Source organism: Mus caroli, unplaced genomic scaffold, assembly GCF_978045245.1.
Source record: "Mus caroli unplaced genomic scaffold, Mus_caroli_1 scaffold_15, whole genome shotgun sequence".
Classification (NCBI taxonomy): domain Eukaryota; kingdom Metazoa; phylum Chordata; class Mammalia; order Rodentia; family Muridae; genus Mus; species Mus caroli.
Window position 1 is genome coordinate 68743681 of NW_028227270.1, and position 27594 is coordinate 68771274.

A 27594-nucleotide genomic window follows, 5' to 3' on the forward strand; every position below is an offset into this window, starting at 1 on the left:
GCTGTAACTGAGCTTTATTGTACTGGTTCCGTGGACTGGGGCCATCGCTGCCGCTAGAACCTTATACAAGGTGATCCTCGTAACCACAGAGTACGTCAGACACACCCAGAAATGGAACCGGAACAGCAAGGGCTGCAGTGGAAGCATGTGCCGGCGTCTCACAGGCCAATGATCACTCTGATCACAGATGCTTGAATGACACAAGGTCTTTGTGAGCCACTGAATCCCAGGAGGTGTCCTTCCTGTAGGAGTTCCATATGCCCCTTTGGCTTTGGGTGTTTCCAAACAGCTTGAGTAGGAGCGACACGTTACAAACTTGGGGTAGGGAGGAATATCACAGCGCAATTTTAAAATATTTAGTACATCTTCTTCTACAAAGAATGTTACAAAGAGTGAAACCAATATACTAGCGTATTGATATATAGAGATTTATATATGTACAATTTACTACTTTATGCTTTAAAAGTGCAGGAAGATAAATTACATAATATATATATATATAATTTTAGATCTAGTGGACAATTGGATATTGCTCTTGTGTTGGACTTGATGCATTAGATGCGTGCCCATGGCTTGTCACTGAATGGAGAGGGGACCAATGGGGATTAGGGATCTCATGGAGTCCCGTGCTTAACCCCAGAGTGCCATCTTCAAAGCAAGTTTTCAAGTTTTATAATGAGCTGAGGCTGGGTCAGAAGTTTCCAGTCCCATGTGCAATGTAGGGTATTACCAAGAGTCTCAGCGTCATGACTTGGGCTGGGACCAAAGCAAAGCTGAAAGCCACTGGCCCGATAGTACTGTGTCCTCAGCCCTTGAGTCAGAGGGAAGTTTGCCAAAGGCGATGTTAAGATAGCTACCCAATGTTTGGCTCAATCTATAGAAGGTAGTGTCAGAATGAAGCCCAAGGAGGGAGGCTTCACCAACCTCCCTCCCACCCTCTAAACTCACAGCCAGCATAGAGAGGAGCAAAGACTGTGGATGGAGCTGTAGCAAATCCTCTTGTCAATGAAGACTGAAACACTTAGGAATATGGAAGCTGACATACAGGGCTGAAAGAACCCTGATGTGCGGTCACTGGAAATAGGGAAGCATGGGGCACAATGCTTGTGTCTGAAGCACGATGACAGTCGGTAGGACAGACAGGATTTTACTGCAAAGGGATGGCCATAAATATAAATATATATATATATATATATATATATATATGTGTGTGTGTATATATATATGTATATATATATATATATATATTCTATATGATGTGTAGATAACATGTGTCACATCATCCACAGAGCAGTGGTCTTTCCCTCGCTTTTCCCCAAATCTAAATGACAAGGTGATATGTTTTCTCTGAAAGGAGAAATGGAACAACAAATTGAAGACATTCTAGAAAATTCCATAACTCCATCTCACTGTGATAGAGAATGGCCACTGGAAACAAATGGGGAAGATAGAAGAGACTCAGAGTGGGTTTGGATGGGGCACAAGGGCTCCAAGCTCTTCTTGCTTGGTTCCTGGGTTTCCTCATTTCTCAGTGTGGCTGCTTGCCCAGGTAACCCCAAGGGTTTTGTTCTAGAGGTCTAAGGAGATGGTAAGATTGCTGAGGCATACAGTTTTCTGAGGGAACTCCCTGGCCCTCAGCACATCACCAGGGTGAGTTATGATTGGCAGAGCAGAGAGGGCCAGACTGAATTATAGAGGTCTGAAGGAAGCAAGAGTGTTTGAACACAGTGTGCTTCGGAGGCTTTGGTGGAGCAAGAAAGAGGCTGACCAAAACACCCCAGCATTGGGACCTCTGCCCGCTGGCCATGCCTGCTGGCCATGAGAGTACTGTATAGGCTCACACAGTGCTACAGCCTCCTCTACCTGTGGACTGGTTAGTGGTAAGATGGCTTAGAGAATGGTCAAGCTGGCACCCAAGACCAGCCTTCTCATTGACTATGGAAGTAAGAATTTCCAAGAATCAAAATCCAGCTGGACTCCAGGATGGCAGGCAAATTACACTAAGCCGTGGGCACTGTGCCCAGGAAAGAGAGATTAGCCCAACCTATCTGCAGCCACTGTGGCCACTGATCCCTCAAGCAGTAGCTATGATTCCTTCTGAAGAATACGGGGTGCACTCAAAAGTCCTTAGGAGAGGATTGTGTCTGGGATGCACGCTGCTCTGAGGAACTCTTAAGAGCATTTAGCAAGGAACGAGGAGAAGATTTACTACGAATTAGATGTATTTTCTAGCAATCTACTTCTGATGTAGGTAAATCGTTAAAAACACAGTGAACGACGTCTGTTTCAAAGTATTTCATTAAGGTGCAACGCATAGCATCTACATGCTCACGTCATTTAGAAAAAAATGGATGTGCTTCTGGTTATTAGATGCTCTTGGTTGGCTGGTTCCCAGCTGGGTACTCATTGAGTTATTTAAGACAGGAAAACCATCTTGGGGGAGGGGAAGAGGGAGTCTAAAAACACGCCTACTTTATTTCCTTTTATTTAAAAATCAGAGGGCTGGAAGAAGTGGCAACCCTCAAAGGTCTGAAGAAAGTTAGTTCACATTTCTAGAACCCTCAAAGTTTAGGGGAGACACACACACACACACAGGGTGGTTATTGCAATGTTTACATGATGTCACAATGTCCTGACTCAACTGAAGAAGTTCTGACACAGCATCATGCCACAAGTGGCCTTGGCATTACATATGAAGGGTATACTCCTAACAGGTTGACCCGGTGCTTACTAAGAAGGCTTTGAGAAAGAGGGGGTCAATCCCTCAGTGTGTGTCAGTAGGAATAGCATGAGTATCGCTTAGATGGGGGTTATGGTATTTTTGTCTTTAATCCCACTAAAAATCCACTCACGGGTGATGGACGGGATCCACAGGTCCATGTTGGACCAACTGGTTTCTCACCTCCTTCGACTGCCTGCCTACTCCTCCCCCAAAGACGTTAGTGACTTCTGAACTAAGCTGCCTGATGCGGGATGGTACCGGTAGCCATGGTCTAACCTGCTGTCACATGGGCTAACCTGCTGTCACATGCATCACACAGTACTCTCCTGTGTTCACAGCTCTGAGTCCCCTCATCTTCAAATGGCTAAAGCCCACTCAGGACTGGCCTCGGCTGCCTGGGATGCTAAGATGCATCCCAGGTTCTGCATCTCCTGAGGGGGGTGGGCTAGTGGGGTGTGTGGAATGCCTCTGAAGGACATTGCAGGGTGTGTCGCAGCCAAATGCAATGTTTAACACACGGGCATCAGACATGCTGCCCTGACGACAGTGGGGATTCACAGAGGGGAGGAAGAGAGAGGCCCTGAGAGCAGCAGCTCCTGCACAAAGGCCTCTCACATGACCACGCACTTGCCCTTGAGCTTCTCCTTCCTCTTCTGCTGCTTGCTCTTCTTGCCGTCGATCTGGAGGCTCACGGTCCTGCGCTTCTCCAGGTTGAGGAGTTCCTGAAAGAGTTCCTTCACGTTGTGGTTGAGCTTGGCGGACGTCTCCATGAAGGCGCACTTCCACGTGCGGGCTAGGGCCTCTGCCTCGCTGCTCTGGACCTCGCGGTTGGGGCTCTCATCACACTTGTTACCCACCAGCATGATGGGGATGCTCTCCACATCCCCCTTGATCTCGCAGATCTGCTCATAGATGGGCTTGAGTTCCTCCAGGGACTGCCGGCTGGTGATGGAGTAGACCAGGATGAAGGCGTGGCCTTTGGAGATGGACAGCCGCTGCATGGCCGGAAACTGGTGGCTCCCGGTGGTGTCGGTGATCTGCAGCGTGCATATGCTCTTGTCACAGCTGATCACCTGCCGGTAGGTGTCTTCCACAGTCGGGATGTAGCTCTCCCTGAAGGTCCCTTTCACAAACCTCAAAACGAGGGAGCTCTTGCCAACACCACCTGCCCCAAACACCGCCACCCGGTAGTCGTTGCTCTGTTCCGGCATGTTGCTTCAGAACTCCAGCTACTGACCAGGAGATACCTAGCAGAGGAAGCAGACGTTGGGAGAGTTAATTTGAAAACCCCCAAAGCACAGATTTTGCCTTTTTTTGAAAAACAAAACCAAAAACAAACAAACAAAAAACCGAAGTGATTAAGTTTGTGTTCACTATCTCCACCTAAAAAAAATTCGCAATTACATTTAGCCACTTCCACAGTTCAAAACCCAAATTCTCTTGACTAGTCCTCAGTTTCCCCTAAAGCAGTAGGTCTACTTTGTAGCTAACTGAAGGGAGGGAGGGAGGGTAGAAGGAAGGAGGGAGAGAGAGATGAAAAAAAAAAGAAAGGAAACAAGAAAGAGAGAGAAAGAAAGAAAATGAGAGAGAGAAAGAGAGAGGTGAGCGTGCGCCAGTTGATGGGTCCGCACTCATATGTATATACGTAAAATAAATTGAATTCAAGAGATTGAAAAAAAATGGGAGCATGAAGTTGGAAACAGAAGTGGAGCAGCATTCAGGGGACTTGGAGTGTGGGGGGGATACATAACTGTAATACATTGTATACACGTATGGAGTTCTCAAATAATAGATTTAAATTATAAAGAAGTGATTGGTGAGTGAAAGAGGAAGATACCCAATGTCTAACTTTGGCCATCCTGTGAATGCACACATATGTGCATGCATACTCTAACATACATGTGCACATGTATGTACACAGTGCATACATTACACAGACACACACACATTCATCTCACACAGACAGACAGACAGACAGACAGACAGACAGACAGACACACACACACACACACACACACACACCTGGTTTGCTTTCTTTTTAAATTCTGAGAGGAATAAATAAGCAAAGTGAGGCTCCCAGCGTGCGGCGTTGAATGTTTCTGCTCCCAGGACACAGCGTTGAGTACACTGAATGTTTCCCTCTGTCCACGAAATCTTCTACCTTTTCAAGAAGTTGGTATCATTATCATTGTGACCACACTGGAAACAAGGGACAAAGAATCCTATGTCCCCAACATCATATACCATGGAGAGACATCATGGCCACCCACAGGCTGCCACAAGGCAGGCCTTGGCCACCTCGTCTTGGGTGTCAGCCAACGCATAGTGTAGACTGTGTCTTCTGGGTAAGAGGACTGAAGGTACGTATTAATTGTTACTAAGATTGAATCCAGCCAGATCTTTGCTCCTGGCAAGCATTACCCACGACCATAAAAGATGTGTAAATATATTTTCTCTGGAGCTAGAGAAACGGCTTGGTAATCAAAAGCATATTCTGTCCCTGCAGAGGACCCAGGCGTGGTTCTCAGCACCCATGTCAATTCCCCGTAACTCCAACTCCAGGGGATCTGGTACCCATCACAGGCGCATACCCACACCCAGACATACATGCATCCTCAATAGTGCATAATGAAAAATAAAATAGTTTAAATGTACACTCTTCATTTACAAACCGTCAAATACCTTTCCTCTGTACCTTCTTAGACAAAGAAAGGCACTCCTTTCACAAAACCAGGGGAAACTAAGCCACACCCACATTTTAAAACTAAAATTGACATGAGATGCGAGCGTGTGAAACATGGCGCCTATTGTTTTTTTGGTTTTTTTTTTGCAGGCAAACAGCGTGCTAACACTTCACTTTCTTAGTTTTTGAATCACTGTGGAACAATAGCAAACATGGCTGACCAAAATAATTTTCAGAGTCCAGTAAAAAGCTATCAGCTGTAAGTAAATAGAGGCAGGAAATGGATTTGTGCCAGGGAACATGAATCCTGGGCTTTTTAATGATCTTCTGACTATGTCCTCCACATTTGCTTATGTAGTGAGTCAACTAAGTTTTCTGTGTTCTGGAATGTGCTAGATAACGCCAAACAACTTGTGTTGGTTTGAATCTGCTTGGCCCAGGGAGTGACACTATTAGGAGGAGCAGCTTTGTTGGAAGAAGTATATCACTGTGAGCATGGGTCTTAAGACCTCGCCCTATCTCCCTGGAAGTCAATCTTCTCCTAGCTGCCTTCAGATGAAGATGTAGAACTCTCAGCTCCTCCAGCCCCATACCCACCTGAATGCTGCCATGCTCCCACCTTGATGATAATGAACTGAACCTCTGAACCTGTAAGCCAGCCCCAATGAAATGTTGTCCTTTTAAGAGTTGCCTTGGTCATGGTGTCTGTTCACAAGCAATGAAACCCTAAACTAAGACACAACTGATTCGATTAAGTTGTCAGTTTTTATGGAATATACTGTGGCTTACCAAACGACTAACTAAACATCAGTACTAAAATAGAACCTTAATAAATGGAAGTCTGCTCAGGAGTTTGGTTAATTCTATTAGATGTTTATGAGATAATTAAAACCAATCTAGGCATGCAGCATTATGACAAATTGTCCTGAAATTTAGATTTCAAAACAAAATCAGGGGCATCTGGAATCTGATTTGAAATGTCCCTTTCCAGCCTCAGTGTGGGAGGCCCTCACTGTTGGGAGGGTTATACTCTCATGCACTCTTGGCTACTGTTATTAATACATAGCTCCAGCTTGAATGGAAGGACCCAACTATACAGTAACATGTCTTTAACTCTGGACTTCAGTGTTGCCTCCAGAGCTCTTGGTCCTCACCACAAGAGTTTGAAGAATTTGCTGGCACATGGGGCCTTATGTTGAACTCTCTTCATAATTCAACCGCCCCAAGAAGCAATACTAAATAAACATACTAGTGTCCATGGCTACCAGCGTTTATCTGTCTAAAGAAATATCTACTTTGTTTTGGCTAGAGTCCAGGTTGGTGAGAGTCCAAGAAGCTACTGTGCCTGCAAGTACCTGAGACAGCGTGTACTCAAAGGGTGGGAAGTGAAGCTCAATAGGAGAGAGGTGGGCATAGCCTCATGTTCAATTTCATGTCCATAAAATACTCCCATAGACCTTGCAAATTCGGTGTTTACGCAAAAGAAGCCTAGAGCAGTCTAGGGCCCCAAAACACAAGAATTATCCAGTATGGCCCACACATCGTATGCTATTACACAATTACAGATGGCAAGAGGATCCACTGGGGCATAGGACTCTGTCTGGAGCCCAGGGAACATCTCATGGATGACTGGGGTTGGCCAGATGGCAAATGGATGAAAGGCTTGTTGGTCCCAAGGCAGGGCCATATGGAAAGCAGGAAATGTGAGAAAAACAGGACATTTGTGTCCTTTGGCATCTGGGGGGGGGTTGGTGTGAAGAACTGTGTGAATTCTAGCAAGGTGAAAGTGGAGGCAGGGAGGGCGCAGGTAGGCCACAGATTTGTGGTGGAACTGAAAAAAAAAATAGAGAATCCAAAGGACAAAGACAAAGGTCCCTCAAATTGGTTCATTTCACATGCAAGTAATTGATTCCTCTTTAGCTAAGATAGCAACACAAATAGGTCAAATGACTCAAATCAGAAGTAAATGGGAGGCAGTATGACTGGCCTTACAAAAATAAAGACTGAGGAATATGAAGGGCTCCTGGTCTTCCATGTGACAACAGCGCAGATAATATAAAGGAAGAAAATGAAAGTTGGCTAAATGGACTCAAAAAAATACAAATAAAAACCATGAGGGTCCTTCAAGGTATTAAACCAGTAGCCAGAAGCTACCTACAAAAAACCCTAAAAAAAACAAAGAAACAAAAAAATAGGTCTAGTCAGCTTTAGCAGTGAATTCCACAAACCCTTAAAAACCAAACGGTATCAATTCTTCATAAACTTTTACCCAGGAAAGTTAAAGAAGAAACACTATTCCTTGTTCTTTCTTGAGATCTACATTATATTACTTTGATAATAAAGCCAGACATATATCCCAAGAAAACTATATACCAGGATCTCTTGATGATAGATAGAAAAATTCTCAACCAAATACTAGGGACATGAAACCCTTGACATATAAAGAGATTGTATGCCAAGTCAAATGGATTTATACCAAAATGACATGTTACTTCATACTTGAAAATTAAATGACATAATGGGACCTGGCTTAGCAGGGAAAGGAGACTGCTCTTAAACCTGATGGCCTGTTCAATCCCTGGGATCTACATGGTAGAAGGACAGACCTGATGCCTGACAGGGATTACCACCACGTATGTGTCACAGTAAGCATAGCACACACACACACACACACACACACGTGTGCACACACACACACACACACACGCATGCACACACACTCAAACATACACACACATATCAGTAATAAAGGGAAAATTCCTTAGACAAAGGGTGCATTGTGAAAATCTCAGTGTGGATGGTATTAAGGGTAGAGACTAAATGTGCCTCCCTCAGAATGGGAGAAAGACAAGGTACTGGCTCTGACCTTCCCAGCTTGCATTCGGCAAAGGAAATTCAGGTGCAAACACAAAGCAAAAGCCTGTGTCAGATTCGTGCCCATCTTCTAAGGAGCTATGTGCTAAAGGGAACCTTTAAGAAGTAGGGTCTAGTGAAAAGCTCGGGGGAGGCTGAGGGTCTGTGATCTGTTCCACCTTTCTCTTTTGCTCTGACGCACACTCCTACCATGAAACATCACCCAGGCTCAAAGCAGGGCTTTATCAACCAGTCGTTGGAGGGACCTCCTAAAACTTGTGAACCAAAACAACATTTTTTTCCCTTCCTACGTTGATAGCCTCTGGTGTTTGTTACAGTGCTGACAGGGGAAGAGAGTTTCTCTGTGGTTGCCCTGGGATGAGGTGAGAAGAAACTGAGGGCTGAGAGGTGGATGGTCGGGTATGGGTAAATCCTCTACCATTGATGATGGTGATGGGGCCAGAAGCAGCAAATCATAAGTTTTAATTATTTTAATTGGGTGAATTATCTCTCTGTAAAGTTGTTACTTAAGAAAACCGCTGATGGAAGCAGTAATCATCTATATGTAACACTGGCTCCTAGACCCAAAGGAACGGAAATGAGCCCTTTGTGATAATAACACATGAAATACAACAGGTTAGATGGTGTTCCTAATAGATAATGGGACTGGCCTTCCCACTCACAACAGAAGAGCCCGCTGTGAGAAGCCACATGCAGAGTAAATGCATTCCTAGGGTAAGCAGAAGAGCTAGAGAGAATGCGCAGACCACAGCCTGATTAAAACTGACAGTTGCCTGCTGGGGACTAGGAAAGTGGAACATCTTGACATGGGGGGGGGGGGGGAGAAGGGAGGGGGAAGGGAGGCGGGGTGGAACTGACGCTAAGGCTGTGCCATTACATAAGGTGGTTATCTAGATCATTCCCAATAACATTTTTATACACTTAGAATTAGCATAGAATTGAAATCCAAAGTTTTTGGTTTTTTGTTTTTTTGGTTTTTGTTTTGGTTTTTGTTTGTTTGTTTGTTTGTTTTTTAGAGACAGGGTTTCTCTGTGTATCCCTGGTTGCCCTGGAATTCACTTTGTAGACCAGGCTGGCCTCGAACTCACAAATCCGCCTGCCTGAAATCCGAAGTTTTAAAGCAATTCATAAAATTCTAGGGAATCCAGAAGGCTCTGTCATCTGACTCTCAGGCTGAAGGCTGGCTGTGCTATCAAACACAAAGAGCAAAGGTTTGACTTTGGAAAACTGGGAGTTAAGTGGAGACATAGTGAGTCTCACTCAAGAGATGCGCTGGTGGAAGTGGCAGGGGGAGTTGGGGAATGAGGATGGACGCCACGGCAGGAAGCACCAGAGTAGTGAGTATGAGACAGTTATAGACCAGACAAGGAAGAGAAACGAGGAAGGTAGAGCTCTCGTTAAAGAAATATAGCAACTAAGGAACAAGATAGGAGAGGACAGAGTCTTACAGGGCTTAGAGGAGTGGGAAATACTGTGTACATTCAGTGTTGGATAAACCATCTGGAAGGGTCCAGGAAGCCCCAGAGTCCAGTGCATGTGGCAGGGTTGTCTTTATTCAGAGAAAGGACCAGAGGCAGGGAGGGATGATAGATGGATAGACAGATAGACAGACAGATAGAAAATAGATTGATGAAAAATAGATAGATAGATAGATAGATAGATAGATAGATAGATAGATAGATAGATAGATAGATGATAGACAAACAGATAGAAGGCAAATTGATGATAGATAGATAGATAGATAGATAGATAGATAGATAGATAGATAGATAGATAGATAGATAGATAGAAGATAGATGATAGGTAGAATTAGATAGATCCCAGTATTTAAATCCTCTAAAGCTATTTGCCATTTGTTCTAAACCTTGAAGTTAGCATTCCATTCTTTGTCTTTGGGTTTCTTCCAGCCCCTGTCTATGGACAGCACGGACAGGATTTCAAACAGGAGTAGACAACAGGACAGACCATCTGTGCAGGAAAGGACACTGTTCCCATCACACTTTGCTGACTGAGGATTCATTGGTTGTTTGCAACATTTGGAATTATTTGGATTTTTCCCCCTAAATTGTTCTCAGTTCCCAACTTCTTTTCATTCAATTTGTCTGCTGCCTTGAACACACTGCATGTTTGGGGTATGGACGTGACTGGTAAATTATTTCCAATGGAGTTGTGGCTCCATTGTGTGATTTTAGCATCCCTCAAGTTTTAATCCCAGAGGGGAAGATTTGAGGGGGTAAAACTCATTCTACCATTAGTGTTTACAGATGGAAACTTGGGAAAATGTGAAAACAAGGTGGGTCCTTACAACTGAACCTGGTGGCGTTATAAGGACAGAAACCATGTCACATGTGCATATATGCTATGCCCCACACCACCTCTGGATGCCACCATCAAGAAAGCTATTGCCAGATGTACCTCTCCACCATGCACCTCAAGACCCATGGGCTAAAGAAAGTAGCCTGCCTTAGGGACTTCATTATTGTAACATAATTTTGGTTAATATGGGTGGTATTTCAATGGCTATTCTCAAGTCCTCTCACCTGATTGAATGCTCACCTCCTGAGGACTGACTCCTGTCTACAAAGATTACACAGCAGGCCCTCATGGTGTCTATATCCTCAGATTTAACCAACCTCAGATCAAAGATGTCAAGAAAAAGATTGTCTATATTTAATATACATAGTATACATATTCATTCATTTGTTTCTCTTCTCTGATCAACACAGTGTAACATGATTGACATTATATTGAGCATACAGTTGAAAGTCTATAGAAAGGTATGTGGCTGTCCTAAGCAAACACTCTACATTTTAGATGAGGGACCTGAGTACCCTAGGATACTTGCATTCTGGGGAGAGGTGTTTTCTGGGACGCAAGGATATCAAGGATGGGGAGTCGAAATGAAAAAGCCTGAGGAATTCAGCATTTGAAAACATGCAATATCTTGGATTCCTTTCCTGCATCCCCAGCCTGAGCTCAGAGGTTCTCATGTCTCCTGCAGGGTGCAGACGCCACCCTTGAGAAGTGTTCACCTTGCTCTTCCATGGCACTTGCCCTCAGTATAACACTTTATATTGTAACAGTATCCCCTTTCTAGTTAGGCAGGGTCTCACTATGTAGCCTTTCCAGACCCTTGTCTGGAAATGTAGCTGGCCTGAGAAACACTATGCAAACCAGGCTGGCCTCAAATGCACAGAGATCTGCTTGCCTCTGCCTCCTGAGTACCAGAACTAAAGGCATCCTATGCTGAGTTTGTTGTTTCCTTTAAATGTTTCCAAAATGTTCACTCTTGAGAACTATTCATAAAAGGTAAGTAAACAGTGGCTATGACTGATATTACAACATGGAAAAGGGGTGGTTTCACAGGAAATTTAAAAACACATCTATGAATTTTCCAAGTAAGCCATTCTTTGTTATATTAGAATATGGACAGAGGATCTTGTGCAGCCCAGGCTGGCCTCAAACTCAGCCCTCCAAATGCTGGGATTTTTGGAGCTACTCCCAGAAAAGTGGTACACCACACCTACCTGACCCCATATTATACTTTCATACATAGATACATACATATGCTAGTGCCACACTGCTTTGAATTTTGTAACTTTGGGGTAACTTTGTGAATGGTAGTATGAGGCCTCCAAGTTTATTCTCTGTTTTTGAGGTTGTTTTGAACCACTTAAGACTCCTCACCATCCCACATAAGTAGATAAGTTAGGTTTCATTCAACCTTTGCCCAGCAAAGGATTTTCATTGAGAAAGTGAAGGGGGAATCCAGAGAAGAGGGCCAATGTACAGTCTCAGAAGGATTTGGACCCTCAGTATAGAAAGAACATCTACAACTGAAAAGGCAAAAGATGAGCAGACAGAGCACCAACAAGGAATCTCCACAGACATTTCTCTAAAGTGCACCCGCTTTAGAGGTTCTGACGCCAGCCATTAGACATGGAAACCCAAAGTCCAGTGAGGGATTGCTTTATACTCACTCAAGATAACTGTTCAAAACAAAATGAAATCATAGACGAGGGCCAAAGAGATGGCTCAGCACTTAAGAGTCTGTGCTGCTCTTCCAAAGAACATAAATTCAGTTCCTTGTGTCTGAGTTAGATAGCTCAAAGTAGCCTTAACATCCCATCCCCCCCCATGGGTACCCACACTCACACTCACACACACACACATACACACTCAAACACTCACATTCAGAGAGAGAGAGAGAGAGAGAGAGAGAGAGATCATTTTAAAACAGGATAGTAACAAATGATAGCAATGATGTAGAGAAGCAGGAATGCTTTCCTATGATGGCAGAGGTAAACTATGGCGCCACCTCTTTGGAGAGAGCTAAATACAGAATTACTAGATGATTCAGCAACTCTGCTTCCCAGAACATGGGCCACCAGCAGATTGCTGGCCCTCAGGAACTCACAGCCACCATTATTCACAAGAGCGGGGAGCCCTTCAAATCCCACAGGCAAATGAAGGGATAAGCAAAATGGAATATATGCAGGAGAAGATGCATCTTTCAGCCTGGGTCGGGGTTGGGGGAAAAATTCCAACATCACACACCAACCTAGAAGACAGTGTGAGTAAGATGAACTAAGCTAGTTGCCAAAAGATGCTGAAGCTGAGGGAATGGCCCACTGGAGCATTCCCAAGACACACTTTAAAAAAAATTCCAGATATGATGGCTGACCCCCCAGCACTGGGGAAATGGGAATAGAAGAGACATGGGGTTTGCTAACCAGCCAGCCTGGCCTAATTGAAGAGTTCCAGACTAGGAGACCCAGTGTCAAAACATGAGGTAGATGGTGTCTTCAGTACATGCACACTCCCATGTGCCTGCACACACACCAACATGAAAAACATAAACACGGAGCCTGGGGGCTCATCTGTGAGGATGTACGCCATGTTCAAAATCACAGAGGCAGAACACTGAACTGGGCTGTGGGGTTAATGGGAGCTGTTGAATGAGTGGAATTTAGGACCTGCAGGGTGGAATGGGGGTTTGTGTGGGATCTGTGTGTTGGCAACATGGCTGTACTGATGTAATCAGACTGTGCACTTGGAAACGGTTAATGTGGCAGATTTTATGTTGTGAAGATTCTCCCACAGTAAGAATATAGAAGACCACATACAAAAGGTTTTTTTTTTCTAATCCTTTAGCAAGAAATGTCAGTTAAGTGTTGCTATTAGCCACGCAGACACTCTTTCTCTGCTGTCTGTACTACACGGTATAAACAGCAAAGATCTAATCTGGTCTGACAGCCGCTTCCCCAATCTAATTTCTCCAGAAGACCAATGAAAATGCACACCTCTCTTGCAGCTCTAATTTTATATTGGGTTAATGATGGTGAGGAGTGGGGACTGTTGGGCCCAGCACTTTGAGCCAAGCCAGCTCACGCTTTTAAGCATTGTAGCCACCAGCTAGTGGGAGCTAGCACATCTGGGCTTTGTCAAACCAGGCAGTACTGGATTTGAAGGCTTTTGATTTGGACAGCTCACACATGATTCTGACCTTGATCACATGTTAAAATGATAACCCTCCATCCTTATTTTTATACCTATATTATTTAAACCAATACCACCTCTGTATTTTTAAATATTTATTTATTTATTGTGCATGCTGAGGGAGAGAGCTGTGGTGTTCATGTGGGGATTGGAAGACAACTTTTGGGAGTCAGTTCTCTCCTTCACTCTATGGGCCCTTGGGATGGGACTTAGGTCATCGGGTTTGGCAGGAAGTACCTTTAATCTCTGAGCCATCTTGCTTACTCCTGTCTTTTAAATTGTTTAAATGAGGTTACAGAAAGAATGTGGTAGCTTACATCTGTGATTCTGGTACTAAGGAGGTAAAGGTAGGACATTCAGGAGTTCAAAGCCAATCTGTGTTGTATCATCTGTCTCAAAAAAAATGAAATAGACAAAAAATACATGTATAAATCCTCTGCAGGGCTGGTACAAGGCATCTATAGATCTGTCTGCATTGTTCTCTTAAGCAACTTGAAGAGCAAAATGCCCCCATGGATCCTCAAGTTTGTAAGCACAGGTAAGGGCGACTGTGCAGTTGAGAATCCTTCCTCCCCAGTTTCTTGTTAGGACACCATTCCACCTTGTGTAAGAACACTGGCAGAGAAGGTCCTTGGAGCTTGCAGGAAGAAAGCAAAAGGAAGAAGAGGAGGAAAGGAAGGGAGGAAGGAAAGAGAAAGAGAGATGGGGGATATAATGAATAAACATCTCCCTTCTGGTTCAATGAGATTGTTCAGCAGATAAGATTCCCACTGTCAAGTACTAAGAGCTGAGTTTTATTCTTTAACCCTACATGGTAGGAGAGAGCCAAGACCCCAAAATTGGTGCTCTGACTTGTGCATGCACAAGAGTGCAAACACAATAGATAGATAAATAAACAATTTTCAATAAATAAACAAATAACCACAATGACAGATTTAAACTCTATTGGCACAATTAAAAATTTGAAAATCCAAATGTTAAAAAACACTTCCAAATGGAAGGTTTCCATCAGTGTGGGGCCACACGGTTAAGATATGTCAATGCAATGCATCCCGTTCCATTTTAAGAACTTGCAGTAAGACTAGGTAAGCAGGATGTTTGAGCAATGTTCCAAGAGAGAACTCTATGGTGGGGATGGGAGCTGTCCAGCACAGAACAGCAGACACAGACATTGGCACTACAGGCTCTGAATACAAGGAGGAGCCCTCCCATGGTTACCGCACACAAGGTCAGTGTGGTGGTTCGAATGAAAATGCGCCCCTCCCCCATAGGCCCATAGGGAGCGGCAGTATTAGGGAGGTATGGCCTTGTTGGAGTGGGTGTGGCCTTGTTGGAGGAAGTGGTCGCTGGAGGCGGGCTTTGAGTCTTAGATGCTCAAGCCACGCCCAGTATGGCAACCTCTTCCTGCTTCTGGCAGGATCCAGAGGTAGAATTCTCTGCTCCTCTCCAGCACCATGTCGTCCCCACCCCACTCCCCACCTCCTGCCCTGTGATAACAATGGACTAAACCTCTGAACTGTCGTAAGCCAGCCCCAGTGAAATATTTTCCTTTATAGGAGTCTCTGTGACCAGGCATCTCTTCACAGTGATAAAACCCTAACTAAGACAGCCAGCAAAGTCACAAACAGGAACAGACAGGTCCTATGGAAACTTGGGGGAGTGGGCCAGCCACCAGGTCTTAATGTGAACAGAAAGGGAAACCACAAGGTTGACACAGGGAAGCCATAGTGGTTCACTTAAACTGAAACAACAAACATAAAGACCCTCCAGGTGCAGGGCAAGCCTGGCGTCAGATCCCCACCCCCACCCGCACCCCCACCCCCACCCCCACCGGCCATAAGATGCCAGCAATCCCAGTCCATTCTTAGAACAGCTCCACCAGGCTGGGGAAGGAAAGAGAGAAGAGCTCTGTGTGCTTGGCCAGAGCTGTGTGTCTGCCCTGGTTGCTCACAGCTACTCCACCACCACACAGGTGGCATGTCTTCACTTGACTTTGATGTCACCCCTATGCCAGCAGCCACAGACCTCACGACCTGTGGCCAGGACCTTCCCCCTAGGCGGCAAAGGCGTGGATGGCTTGACTCCTCTCCGAGCAAAGCCGAGCTTCCCACACAGCCACTCCCGACTCCCCTGCAGCATCCTCTACCACTCAGCTCTTTTCAACAGGATCCTCCCAGTTCCTTGCTATGAGCAACCTGGAGTCTTCCTTATATCCACAAGCCTCCCATCTACCCCATTAGCAACACCTTCAGGAGATACTCAGACACACCCATAGGTCACTCTCCACTGCTGCTACCGGCTCTGCGAGCACTCAGATCTGGTACCAAGCATTTAGAAGCTGTTGCCCAGATGGCCAGTTTCATGTGGCTCTTGGGCTCCAGAACATTCATTATGCTACACTCTTTAACCAACCCCTGTGGTGTCGTCTTGAAAGTACAAGCTGATGATTTGCCTTACACGACACACACATACACACACACCACACACAGGTACACACTATATACACAACACACACATACACATAACACATATACAAATACACTACACATATACACCACACACACATACATACCACACACATGCGCACCACACACACACACACAACAAATATACACCACACACACAGATACACACACACACACACTATGCACACCACACACACATACACCACACACACATACACCACACACACATACACACACATATAAACACCACACACACATACATACCACACACACGCACACCACACACACACATACACAACAAATATACACCACACACACACTATGCACACCACACACACATACACCACACACACATACACCACACACACATACACACACATATAAACACCACAGACACATACATACCACACACACGCACACCACACACACACATACACAACAAATATACACCACACACACACTATGCACACCACACACACATACACCACACACATATACACACACATATAAACACCACAGACACACACACACACACACATTATGCATACCACACACATACACTACACATATACACCACACACACATACACCACAAATACACACACATACACACACCACAGATACACACACACACTATGCATACCACACACACCCATTTTCTACCATTGTGCTCCTAGCTTACTTCTTCCCAGCCACACAAGCTTCCACTGCTCCCTTGATACACCAAGCATGCTCCTGCCTCAGGACTCTCCTACTGGCTGTTCCCTCTACTCAGACTGCTCTTTCTCTAGACTTCCATGGAGCTCACATCCTGGTCGGTTACAGGATTGTACTCATGGATCAGCTTTCTCAGTGAGGATGTCTCTGGTCCAGCTGCCTTATTTTACAGCCCAGTCTTACCCCTGATGGCCTGTGGCCTCCTCTTTCTCATCTCTAGAGCACACACGCCTTCCTGGCCTCCTGCACAGTTCCCCTGTTTTGAAGTTTGATTGCACCTCTGCTTTATAAAAGCTATTCATGGGCTTTTTATCTGCTCTATTCATTGCTACTGCTGGGCCCCCGAGGGGTGAGAATTGCCATCCCACAGACAGTGTGTACAAACAGTCTGTTTGGGGCATGAAAGGATCTACACTCTGTTTCTAAAGAACAAGCTGAGAAGGGTGGGTTAATCAGCTGGCCGTGGGCAACAATCCCTGGGCACAGAACTCTGCCCTAGTCCCCATGGCCCCTGCCCTGGCACCTTCCATGAATCTGTGGTAGTGGCAGGTGTTTTAGTGAACTGGATGCCCCACCCCAGGCCCTTTAATACCTCTTTTTAAAAATTTATTTGTATGTCTGAGCACATAAGTAATGGTACCTTTGGAGGCCAGAAGGGAATGTTAGAGTCCCCTAGAACTGGAGTTATGGGCAGTTGTGAATTGCTCGTGTCAGTGCTGGGAAACACCCTGGGGTCGTCTGTAAGAACAGTGCATGCTTTTAATTGCAGAGCCATCTCTCCAGCCCCATGAGTGAGTCCTGGGTGATCCCTAAGCTACAATAGCAGGGGACCATGTCATTACCACCATAGCAAGACAATGGAGCTAGTCCCCTGGCCCACGCATGGCTCTCTGTTGAAAGATCACTGTCTAATCTTGTTCAAGGCCACATGTTTTGCACAGGAAGGTAGTGGGAGCCTTTTTGATGCTATAGGGAGAACACTGTCAGCAAGAGAAGGCCCAACCAACATCTCAGGAGTAGACAAAGACATCTCGTGGGGAGATCCTGACCACTCCGCAGAGGGACAAAGAAGGTCTGAAGCAAGGGAGGTGCAGAGTGAAGACAGAAAACAGTGGGGGCATTAGCAGCAGCTAGTGCTGGGCAGAGGTCAAGAGCAACTAGTGATTGATGGGCAGAGGTGAAGTTAAGTCGTTAAGAGGTAAAGCGGATGCTGTGTAGGTCTGAGGAAACGGAGCCTTAGCCCTGGAATCCACACACATATGCAGTGTGATGGTATTGTGGGAAATTGATCCCTGGGGCTCACAGGCCAGCCAGCCTCACTGAATCAACAGACCCCAGGTTCAGTGGGAGACCCTGTCTCATAGAACAAGGCATATGACTGCTGAGGAATGACACCTGAACTTGACTTCCGACTGTCACATGCATGCCCGCCAGCACAGACACGAACATGCATTCACAACTACTCTCTACTCGCACACACTCAGTAAGAGTCTGAGGGTGTTGTCAGTGGCCACATCACCGGGAAGTGAGACTGTGTATTCCCAGCAGCAGTGACTTGCTGCCTAATGAAGACGGGGTACTTCAGCTCAAGTTCACCTGAGCGTAAATGCACAAGGAGGAGGAGAAAGAAGACACAGGACCAGAAAAACGAGGTCAGCTTTGAATAAGACAAGTCATCTGTGGAGAAGCACTGTCTACCACACAAGATACTAGTTGCAGAATCTCCAGTCATGTAATGTTATACCCAGGCACTGTCCAGACAGCAAATCCAGTAAGACTTGCAATCCAATGGAGGCCTGCAGCCACTCAGCATGGAGCTCTGGGTTCCAAAGCATTGTGTGCATAGTGTGGAGGGCCACTTGTCTATATGCATATATGTATTTAGTATTGTGCAGGGGGGGTATGTGAAAAGAACAAGGCTGCTAGTGTGTGTGCATGTGTGTGTGTGTGTATACGGTTTTGTGCAGAGGTTGTATGTTATAGAAAGAAAAAGTTTGTGTGCATGTGCATGCCTGTATACAGTATGTGTGCAGAGTGTTATATAATGGAAGGGGGACAGAGAGGGGGGAGAGACAGACAGACAGACAGACAGACAGACACAGACAGACAGACAGACAGACAAAGAGGGTACAGGCACACACAACAACCTCAAAAGTCAGTCTTGATCTCCCTCCTTTATTTGAGCCATGTCTCTTTGCTATTAACCACTACCCTAGCTGGCCTGTGAGCTTCTGAGAATTTTTCTACTCTCCCATCTTCTCGTAGGAACATTTGGTATTACAGGCATGTGGCACCATCTTGCTTTTCAGTGGGTTTGGGGATTTGAACTCAGGTCCTCATGTTTGCATGAGAGCTTCACCCTCAGATCCAGTTTACCAGCCCCAGGCCCATACTTTCTTTCAGTTTCTACAGTTCCTAGGTTCCCTTTGCCAGTCTCGGTCAGGGCTATGGAGCAAGCTGCCTTTGCCCTAAAGCTTGACTTACGTTTCCATTTAGGAGTCTCAGGAATGGCTAGAACTGCTTCTAAAAGATGAGAATTTCAGGACAGAAGAGTCTCTGAATGTCACTGTTGAAATCTCCCCAAACATTACCAATGCAAAAACAATGCTACCACCTGTCAGGAAATGCAAGCCACATAAGACAGAAAAACTCCAATATCTTCTGGTCTATGCTCATAACAGGCTTACCACTTCACACTAGTTTGATGTGAGTTCTGACTTGGTTGCCAAGGGCACTCTCTTTCCAGTGTATAATTGGGGAGGAAAAGAAACATTTAGCATGCAGGTTGATAGCCTTGGGCAGACATTAAGGTCTATTGCTGTGGCGAGGTAACAATGCAGTGGTCTATGGTAGAGAGAGATCAACCTTGGGGGTGGGAAGTTAGAGAGAAAAATCTGAACACAGTGTCCAGGCAGTCTGTCCGGGGCTGGCCTACTGAGAGAGACAGTTTGCTCTTTGTCAGCTGCACAGAAATCTGCTTTGGGGAGTCTCTTACTCAGATAAGACCCTTTTTGCAAAAAATAACTCATTTTTTAAACCTATGTGTAGAGGAAAAATCTCTTATGCATCGAACTTCTAGGTTAGAGGACTTAGTCCAGTGGCTCTCCATCTTTGTAATACTATAAACCTTTAATAACAGCTCCCCATGTTGTAGTGAGCCCCAACCATAAAACTATTTCATTGATACTTCGTAATTGAAATCTTGCTACTCTTGTAAACTGTAATATAAAATTGCTTTTGGAGACAGAGGGTTACCAAAGGCATCACAGATATTGAGAACCACTGACGGAATCCATCTTAGCCTCACTACATTTGGACTTTCCACTCCAAAGTCACCACCAGTTTCCCTCCACCTCACATGTTCCTTAGGATGCAAATGCTGACTTCTCGAGCTTGCCTGATATAGAATGGTATTGGATTCTCTGTTCTGTGTGATGGGTGACCAGCTTTCCTTCTGATCTGTGAACTCTGACCAGAGACAGCAAGCATATTTTCGCCTGTTCGAAGCAGCTGGAGTTTGTATCTCTGGACCCCATATGATCTCACCTTCTGCTCAGACATCTCCTGGCATGAATGGATGATACTGCATTATCTTTTGTGTCTTGAAGTGGGTCTTTGGGAGTTCAAAGCCAACCTGGTATACACAATGAGTTTCTCTCAAACGACTCATGGCTGATGGGAGTCAACAACAGCCAGATCTGAACCATACCTGCTGAATCAGTGGCTTGGAGTTTGTCTGTCTGTCTATCTGTCTGTCCCTCTGTTGTGAAAATCAAACCCAGAGCCTCTTGCAGGTGAGGTAAGGACTCTATTGCCAAACTATATTTCGGCTCCAAGTCTCAGAACTAAGGGCCCAGCAAGGGATTCTGATGAGTCTAAGCTACAAACTCCACCCAATTAAAAACTCAGGCTCACCTGAAACAGGTCACAAAGAGCTATTCTTTGATGTTGCTGTTAGCATTTATGCAGAAATGCAGAATTTGTATGACTCTGACTTAAATCTTTTTTAGTATCTCAGTTTAGAAAAATCCTCCCTACTCTGGGATTATTATGAATTCTCCCTCATATTTACATTTGCATTATGTTTAGATATTTGTTCCAAAACCCTGATTCATTTTCTCCTCCCTAAAAATTGCTGAAATTTGCCACACACGTATTTGGAGGGATTCAGACCAACATTCAAAGAACGGAATAGCCTTCCCAGGTGAACCCTCCTGGGGAATCAAAACACAAAACAAAAATCCATGCTTGCTCATCATGATAATATAGGTAACTTAGAAGCTTTTCAAATCTAGGTCACCCAGCCGTATCTGCTCTCCTTTAATTCCACACTTCCTCTTCCCTTGCTAGCACTTCATGCAGGCCTCACTACCTCAGTCATGCAGGATTCCTGTGGAGCGCACACATCCTCCTCCCATTCACTGTCTTTAATTAAATTGGAAGTGCATGCATGTGTGGAGGTGTATGTGTGTTAATATGTGCACAGTTGCACTTGTGAGCACATCACAGCCAAACAGCACTCTCAGAAATGCTATCCATCCCTTTGACACTGGGTCTCCCATTGGCCTATTACATTAGAATGGCTGTTCAGTGAGTCCCAGGTCTCTATCTTCTCAGTACTGGGACTGCAAGCCCATGCAACCACACTGCATTTTTTTTTTTACTTGCATCCTGAAACTCAAACACAGACCCCAGTGCCTGTGATGCAAGCACCTTCCTGACCAAGCTATCTCCCTAGCTCATCCTTTTAAAATTGTAATGAAATTTATATAAAAAGTACCAGTTCTAAACATGCAGACATCTATTAAGGATGTAGCATGCTGTGTGCTGATACTTGTATGTGTCCTGTAAATCACGCTAAGCATGTTTCTCCCCTCAGACATTGGCTTAGGGTAAGAACTCTACTGGATAATTCTCCTTACTTTTTGAAACACACCGTTAGTTGTTATCATCTGAGGTTGTTGAGCCACGGCACACCGGAGCACCTTGCTCCTATCAATAAACAAGTATCCGCTGGTCACCTCCTCCCCACCTTCCCTTCTGCTCTCTGTATCTAATGACCACCATTGAAGTCCAAAGTGGTCCTATGAGAGAGGGGCAAAGGTCAAGACAATGAAGCCAGATGCTTGGCCAAGCCACTGAGCAGCAGGGGTACGTTATAGCTACTGCTCTTTAACTCTTGGGCACCATTTCACTAGTGAGGAGACAAGAAGGTAGCTTACTGATCTCAGGTGAATGCATATAGGACAGTCCAGGCTAGGTTGTCACGTGGGGAAAGTGATTCTATGCTTTTGGAGGTCCAACCTTGAGCTGGACTGTTCTCAAGGGTTGGATTTGAATACTATAGAGAGCTGAGTGGATTCTACCTAGCTTTGCCCTGAATGCAGAGGCATGGGCTCTGACCCTGAACTCAAATGCTTCAAAGCTGTTACAATAAGAAATCAGCTGGAGGCCCTGAGTTCAGTCCCAGCATCAAACACACATACAAATACCTGGAAACCTAAGGATAACAGGCAAGAATCCCCAAAGGATTCTTAGAGTTTTAATGCATGTCTGAACCCTACTCCTCTGGAGACATTAAAGAAAGAAGTGTGGTATGTGCTTTTATGAGTGTGTGTGTGTGTGTGTGTGTGTGTGTGTGTGTGCGCGCATGTGTGCATAAGCATGCAGATATTTTGAATGTGTGTTTGTTCGTGTGTGTGTGTGTACATGGATGTGGGTGTGTAGATATTTTGAATGTGTGAGTGTCTGGTTGTGTGTATGTGTCTGTGTACATGGGTGTGAGTGTGTGTTAGTGTAAGACTTCTGGTATGTGGATGTCTGTGTGGAAGTGTATGGATATGTAGGTGTGCCAGTGTGTAAAAATGTGGACTTGTAGGTACCCAGATGTGTGGGCATATGGATGTGCCCTGGTGGAAAGTTCCCCAATGTCCCCATTTTCTAAGAAAAATAGTCCCTTTCCAGACATTAACTAGCCTTGAGAATTTTTTTGCCTGAAATCCTTTGACACAAAACGCCGTTCTCTTTCAAAGTCCGCCATGATGAATTCTGAGCCAGAGAACCCAATGGCATCAGGAGGTGCCTCTCCAGCCCTGACTGGCCTGCAGAACCACCCTGACACCCTTTCTTCCTCCCTTTCAAGTCACTCACGACTTGGCTTCAAGTTACAAGCAGGTTGCATTAGTGAAGTGTGGAGAGTTACATTTCACACAAACCTTGTCTGGTGGCATAAAAATAAGCAGCTTTAAACACTGATAATATTCAGACTGGTGACAGCACGCAAAGGTCAGAGACAGAAGGATGTCTAGCCACATAGCATGCCACTGCTTGCCCAGTGGTCACGAGCTTACCGATGAGTTTGCTGGTACTTTCTCAGTAAAGGAACTTAAATGTGAAACTTGACTTAAGCAAATCCAGGCCCTTACCTTGGACAGAAATTGGTGCTTATTCTGCAACAGCAGACTCTCCAGGAAGACTGGATGCAGACAGCTAATTCTCATAGAATCAGAGTAATTATTTGAGCTAGTCCTCTTTATTTACTGGCAAAGAAGTAAATAAGAGAGCTGGGTAGACAGCTCAGTCAGTACAGGGCTGTTGTGTAAACAGGACCTGAATTTGATGCCCAGTGTCATAGAAAGCCAGAACGTGGTGCAAATTTGTAAGCCCAGGGCTGAAGAAGTAGAGACAGGTGGAGTCTTGGGGTTTGACGGTAGCTAATCTAGTCAGTCAGTGAGCTCCAGGCTCAGCAAGAGACTCTGTGTCAATAAATAAGAACTCCTGACATGATCCTCTAGCCTCTGCATACATGTATGCATATATACACACAGGCACATACACACTTGGCCCATGCACACACAGAGAGAGAAGTGAAGAGGCTCAGATTTCTGCAAAGAAAGAAGAGCCAGGTCTCACATCAATGAGACTCATTTGTTTATTTGTAATGGCCTTAAATTGGCCATGGTCCCTGACATTTAAACTTTATTATTATTATTTTATATTTTGTTACATTTTATTTATTTTGTATGCGTGGGGGGATGTGTGAAGGTGAATGTTTAGAGGTCAGAAGAGAGGATGCAAGAACTGGTTCTCTTTTTCCACCATGCAAATCTCAGGGTTGACCTTGAGTCAATAGGCTTGGTACTGGTAACCCATATCCACTAAGCCATTTTGTGGGCCCCTTTCAGCTTTTAACATCCACTGGCCACACGGACTACCTGATCTGTATTGAAATGTCTTGTGAGTCTAAGACCTAGAATGGGGAAAGAAAAAGAGAGAAAAAAAAGAGTATTGGTGTTTTATACTGACTATACCTTTAAGTGGTGGGTTTTAATATATGAAGTGTTAAATATGGAAATACTAAAATTGATTTCCCCGCTCCTCTTTCTCTTCTGAGGTGACTAATTGCCCAATCTGAATTATGCATGGAGCACTCCTGTCATGTGTCAAGTGGACAGCACTGGTTTACAGGACAGCACTTGCTGCCCCAGGGCGAGGACTGTACAAAATCTCTCTCCAGAGCTTCATCAGAAGCAACAGCGAGGAAGAGAGAGGGGACATCTGCTCCCATCCCTTCAAAAAACGTCTCACCGGGTCAAGGAAGAGAACTTGCCTGCCAGGTAATCAAAAACTAAAGCATTATTTGGAAGCGAACAGATGATATTATGTTCTTGCCTGCTGTGTGAAGGCATTTGTAAACTTAACTTTTAAAAGGCCACCAGGGCTGAAGAGACTGGCTCGGTCAGTATAGCGCTTACTATGGAAGAAAGAAAACCTGAGTTCATGTCCGTGGCATCCATATAAAAGAGCCAGGCATAGCAGCTCATGTCTGCTACTGAGGCAACAGAGTCAGGAGGGTCCCTGGGACTCATCGGCCAATGACCTAATCAAACGCCTGAGCTCCAGGTTAAGTAAGAATGCCAGCAAAAGAAGACCCTTGGCAATGATTCTGGTCACCATTCTAACTAATGCACATGTGTGTGCACATGTGTGCAGATGTACACAAGCATGTGCACATGTATCCAGATGCACCCATGGGTACCTGCATGTACACACACACACAGAGGGGGGGTGAATATCAGCAATTTTGACAACATGGAAGCCATCATCTTCACTTTTGATAGATCAGCTGTTTCCTGGAAAAATCATTACCCAAATCAATTAATGTCATAGCAATCAGTTTAGCCCTGAAAAGGACACCTGTCCATGGCCAATGTGCTCTCTCCAGAGGCACAGATGATCAATAGGCAGGTTGGAGCTGGCTTGCAAAAGAGAATGGGATACTGGTTAGCTTCGTGGAGAACGAAGTGCTGGCTGAGTACTTTCAGCACACCGGAGGCAACCAAATTCTCTCACTGTCAAACAGAAACTCCCTGGTACAAGAGCATGGTGCGTTCATCTTGGACACAGGATGCCTTTTATCTAAAGCCACTAACTGAATTCAACATGTCAACCATCCCTTGGTTGGACTACAATATATTTTTGACTACAAGAAGGTATATTTCTTTCTTGATAAAAAGAGCCCCATTATTTTTTCAGAGGTTTTGTCCGTCCCCATCGGAAGCCCATCATTTGTTGCTAGAATAAGTTGTTTCTAGGGAAGTATAGAATGGTGTGTGCCGTAGAAAACGGGACACATATGGGAAGCCGGTAGCAAGGTCCCCGCCTGCCCTTCTCAGGCTGAAATAGTTCTGTTGACAAGGCTGGTTGCTAGCCAGCTGCTGGAGTCCCCTCCCTGCCTAGCTTGCCTTTCAAACTGTGAGTCTGAAGCCTCCAGAGCATCCTGCTAAAGCACTCATGAAAAAGCTTCTGGGGGTTCCTGTATAAGCCCTGCACATGGGTCCCCAACACAAGAAAACTGAACAGGATTCGGAGCCTGGCTACAGTCTGTGTTAGCCCTGCCTCTCCCCACTCCTTGCCTGGGTTCTCCAGGGACAGTCACCTGCACTAAATGTAAAATCTTCAGTCAAATGGACCTCCTACCTGTACCATATTCTGTTTCTCTGATAAATTTGGGATGGGGGTGTGGGGGTGTTGTGTCTTCTTGTGCCCAGGCTCAGGGCCCTCTCCAGTATGAAGGGCACAGCTAAAACCGAATAGTTTGCAATTTTAGGCAACAACAATTTCTTTTTTTAAAGTATGATTCCCATACAAATTTGTTAAATTTATTCTAATTTTATTCTCTTTTCTCTACCACCCACTCCACCTCCTCGAACCCAAATGCCAGTGGGAAAGAACACATCTAGACTGATCTGAGATCTAAAATACTTCAGCTTTTTTGCTGTTACTTAGAAAATAGTCCTTTAAAATAATATTTTATGGGTTTTTTTTTTCTTTTAAGCAAATCACAAAACTTCTGCTAGTATAAACTAGTATGCACGGGGGCCCGATTAAAAGCTAACAAGAACCAAAATGTGAAATAAATTCCTAAACAAGGCTGGCTGGGCACGGATTCCTCCACCCAAGTTATACTGTGTTCCACCTTTGAAGGCACGGAACAACCGAGATGTGGGGTGTCCAGTTCCAAAGATTCCCCCAACCCCAAAGAATATGAACTGGGACATGGAATCGCAAAGCAGGGTGGGGAAGTCCAACCCCCTTGGGCAGCCAGCTGTCATTGTCCTTTGATGGAGACCCACGTTCTTCTGCCTGGACTAGATGCGGAGGCTTGTCTGAGCTCCCACCGGGAGAAGAAGGGGAGTCCCGTGGATATCCCAAGCGTGGTCTTTAAAATAGGAAATGAGACATTGGGGCTGGTCCCTTTCCAGAGCGTTAAGTCTAGAGGTTGGGGTCCAAACATCAGGAATCCCCTAGCCATTTCTTCTTGGCTCTGAATGTTTCTTTCTCTCGCTATACCTCTTTAGGAGACTTTTCCTAAATCAATGGAATCTTCCGCATTCATTAGAATACCTGCAGTCAAAGAATTTCCCCAACCGCAACTCCTGTTGTTAGGACGGGATCCCTAATCTTGGGTAAGACCCTGAGGTTTTGCCCCTTCAAAGCAATGTTAGGTGTTCAGTCTAACATTCTCCCAACTGAGCTAAGGCTTCGACCTCGCCCTCCCCTCCTGGAAGGATGCAGTTATGATAAGGCTGGCTGGTCCCCCTCTCCCAGTCCTGGGATGCATACTGATCTTCAGCCCCAGAGAGTAATCCTGCTCCTCTGGCTCCCAGGACTTGGCAAAAGCGCCGGGCACCCTCGAACTGCATCCAGCTCCAGCCGAGAGCCGTGGTGGCTTGCTTACCTGGGGAGAGCCGGCTCAGAGCCGCAGGTCTCCAGGCACAGCTCCGGGACCTGCTGTGCGCTGCGCGATGCGGTGGCTGCTGAGGCGGAGCGCGCGCTGCTCCCGCCTGATGACGCTGTCAGCTGCCCTGCGCCCCGCACCGCCCTGTGCACTGCACCCCCAGTGCAATGTCCAGAGCCCTGCACCTCCAGTGCAACGCCCAATGCAACGTCCTGCCCCTGTCCTGCCCCCTCTCTGCCTTATGCACCCGCCGGAGCTCTCTGCACAGCCTCGCAACCTCCAGCACCGCTCCCTGCACCGCCCGCACGCGCGCCTGGCCCTGTGCAGTCCTCCCACGCGGTGCTCTCTGGCTCTAGCCTCCCGGCCTCCGGCTCCACCCTCCCCAAGCTTCTGCA

General features: G+C 45.5%; 1 protein-coding gene across 4 annotated transcripts; it reads right to left on the reverse strand.

The window, feature by feature from the left end:
• On the reverse strand, positions 1 to 27594 carry Diras2 (DIRAS family GTPase 2). 4 transcript variants are annotated; one of them, XM_085831082.1, is made up of 3 exons: positions 27200 to 27594; positions 4745 to 4879; positions 1 to 3969 (listed from the first exon to the last, which is right to left on the reverse strand). In XM_085831082.1, the coding sequence occupies exon 3, from the start codon at positions 3931 to 3933 to the stop codon at positions 3334 to 3336; it is 600 nt and encodes a 199-aa protein (XP_085687208.1). In that variant the 5' UTR covers positions 3934 to 3969; positions 4745 to 4879; positions 27200 to 27594; the 3' UTR covers positions 1 to 3333. The 4 variants fall into 4 exon arrangements, with proteins under 4 accessions (XP_085687208.1, XP_029324515.1, XP_029324516.1 ...); XM_029468655.2 differs by having other exon boundaries at positions 4745 to 4883; XM_029468656.2 differs by having other exon boundaries at positions 4745 to 4921.

Excerpts from the sequence above, each read along its gene's own strand:
- Diras2 (XM_021181090.3), bottom strand. The coding sequence starts at position 3,933 with ATGCCGGAACAGAGCAACGACTACCGGGTGGCGGTGTTTGGGGCAGGT.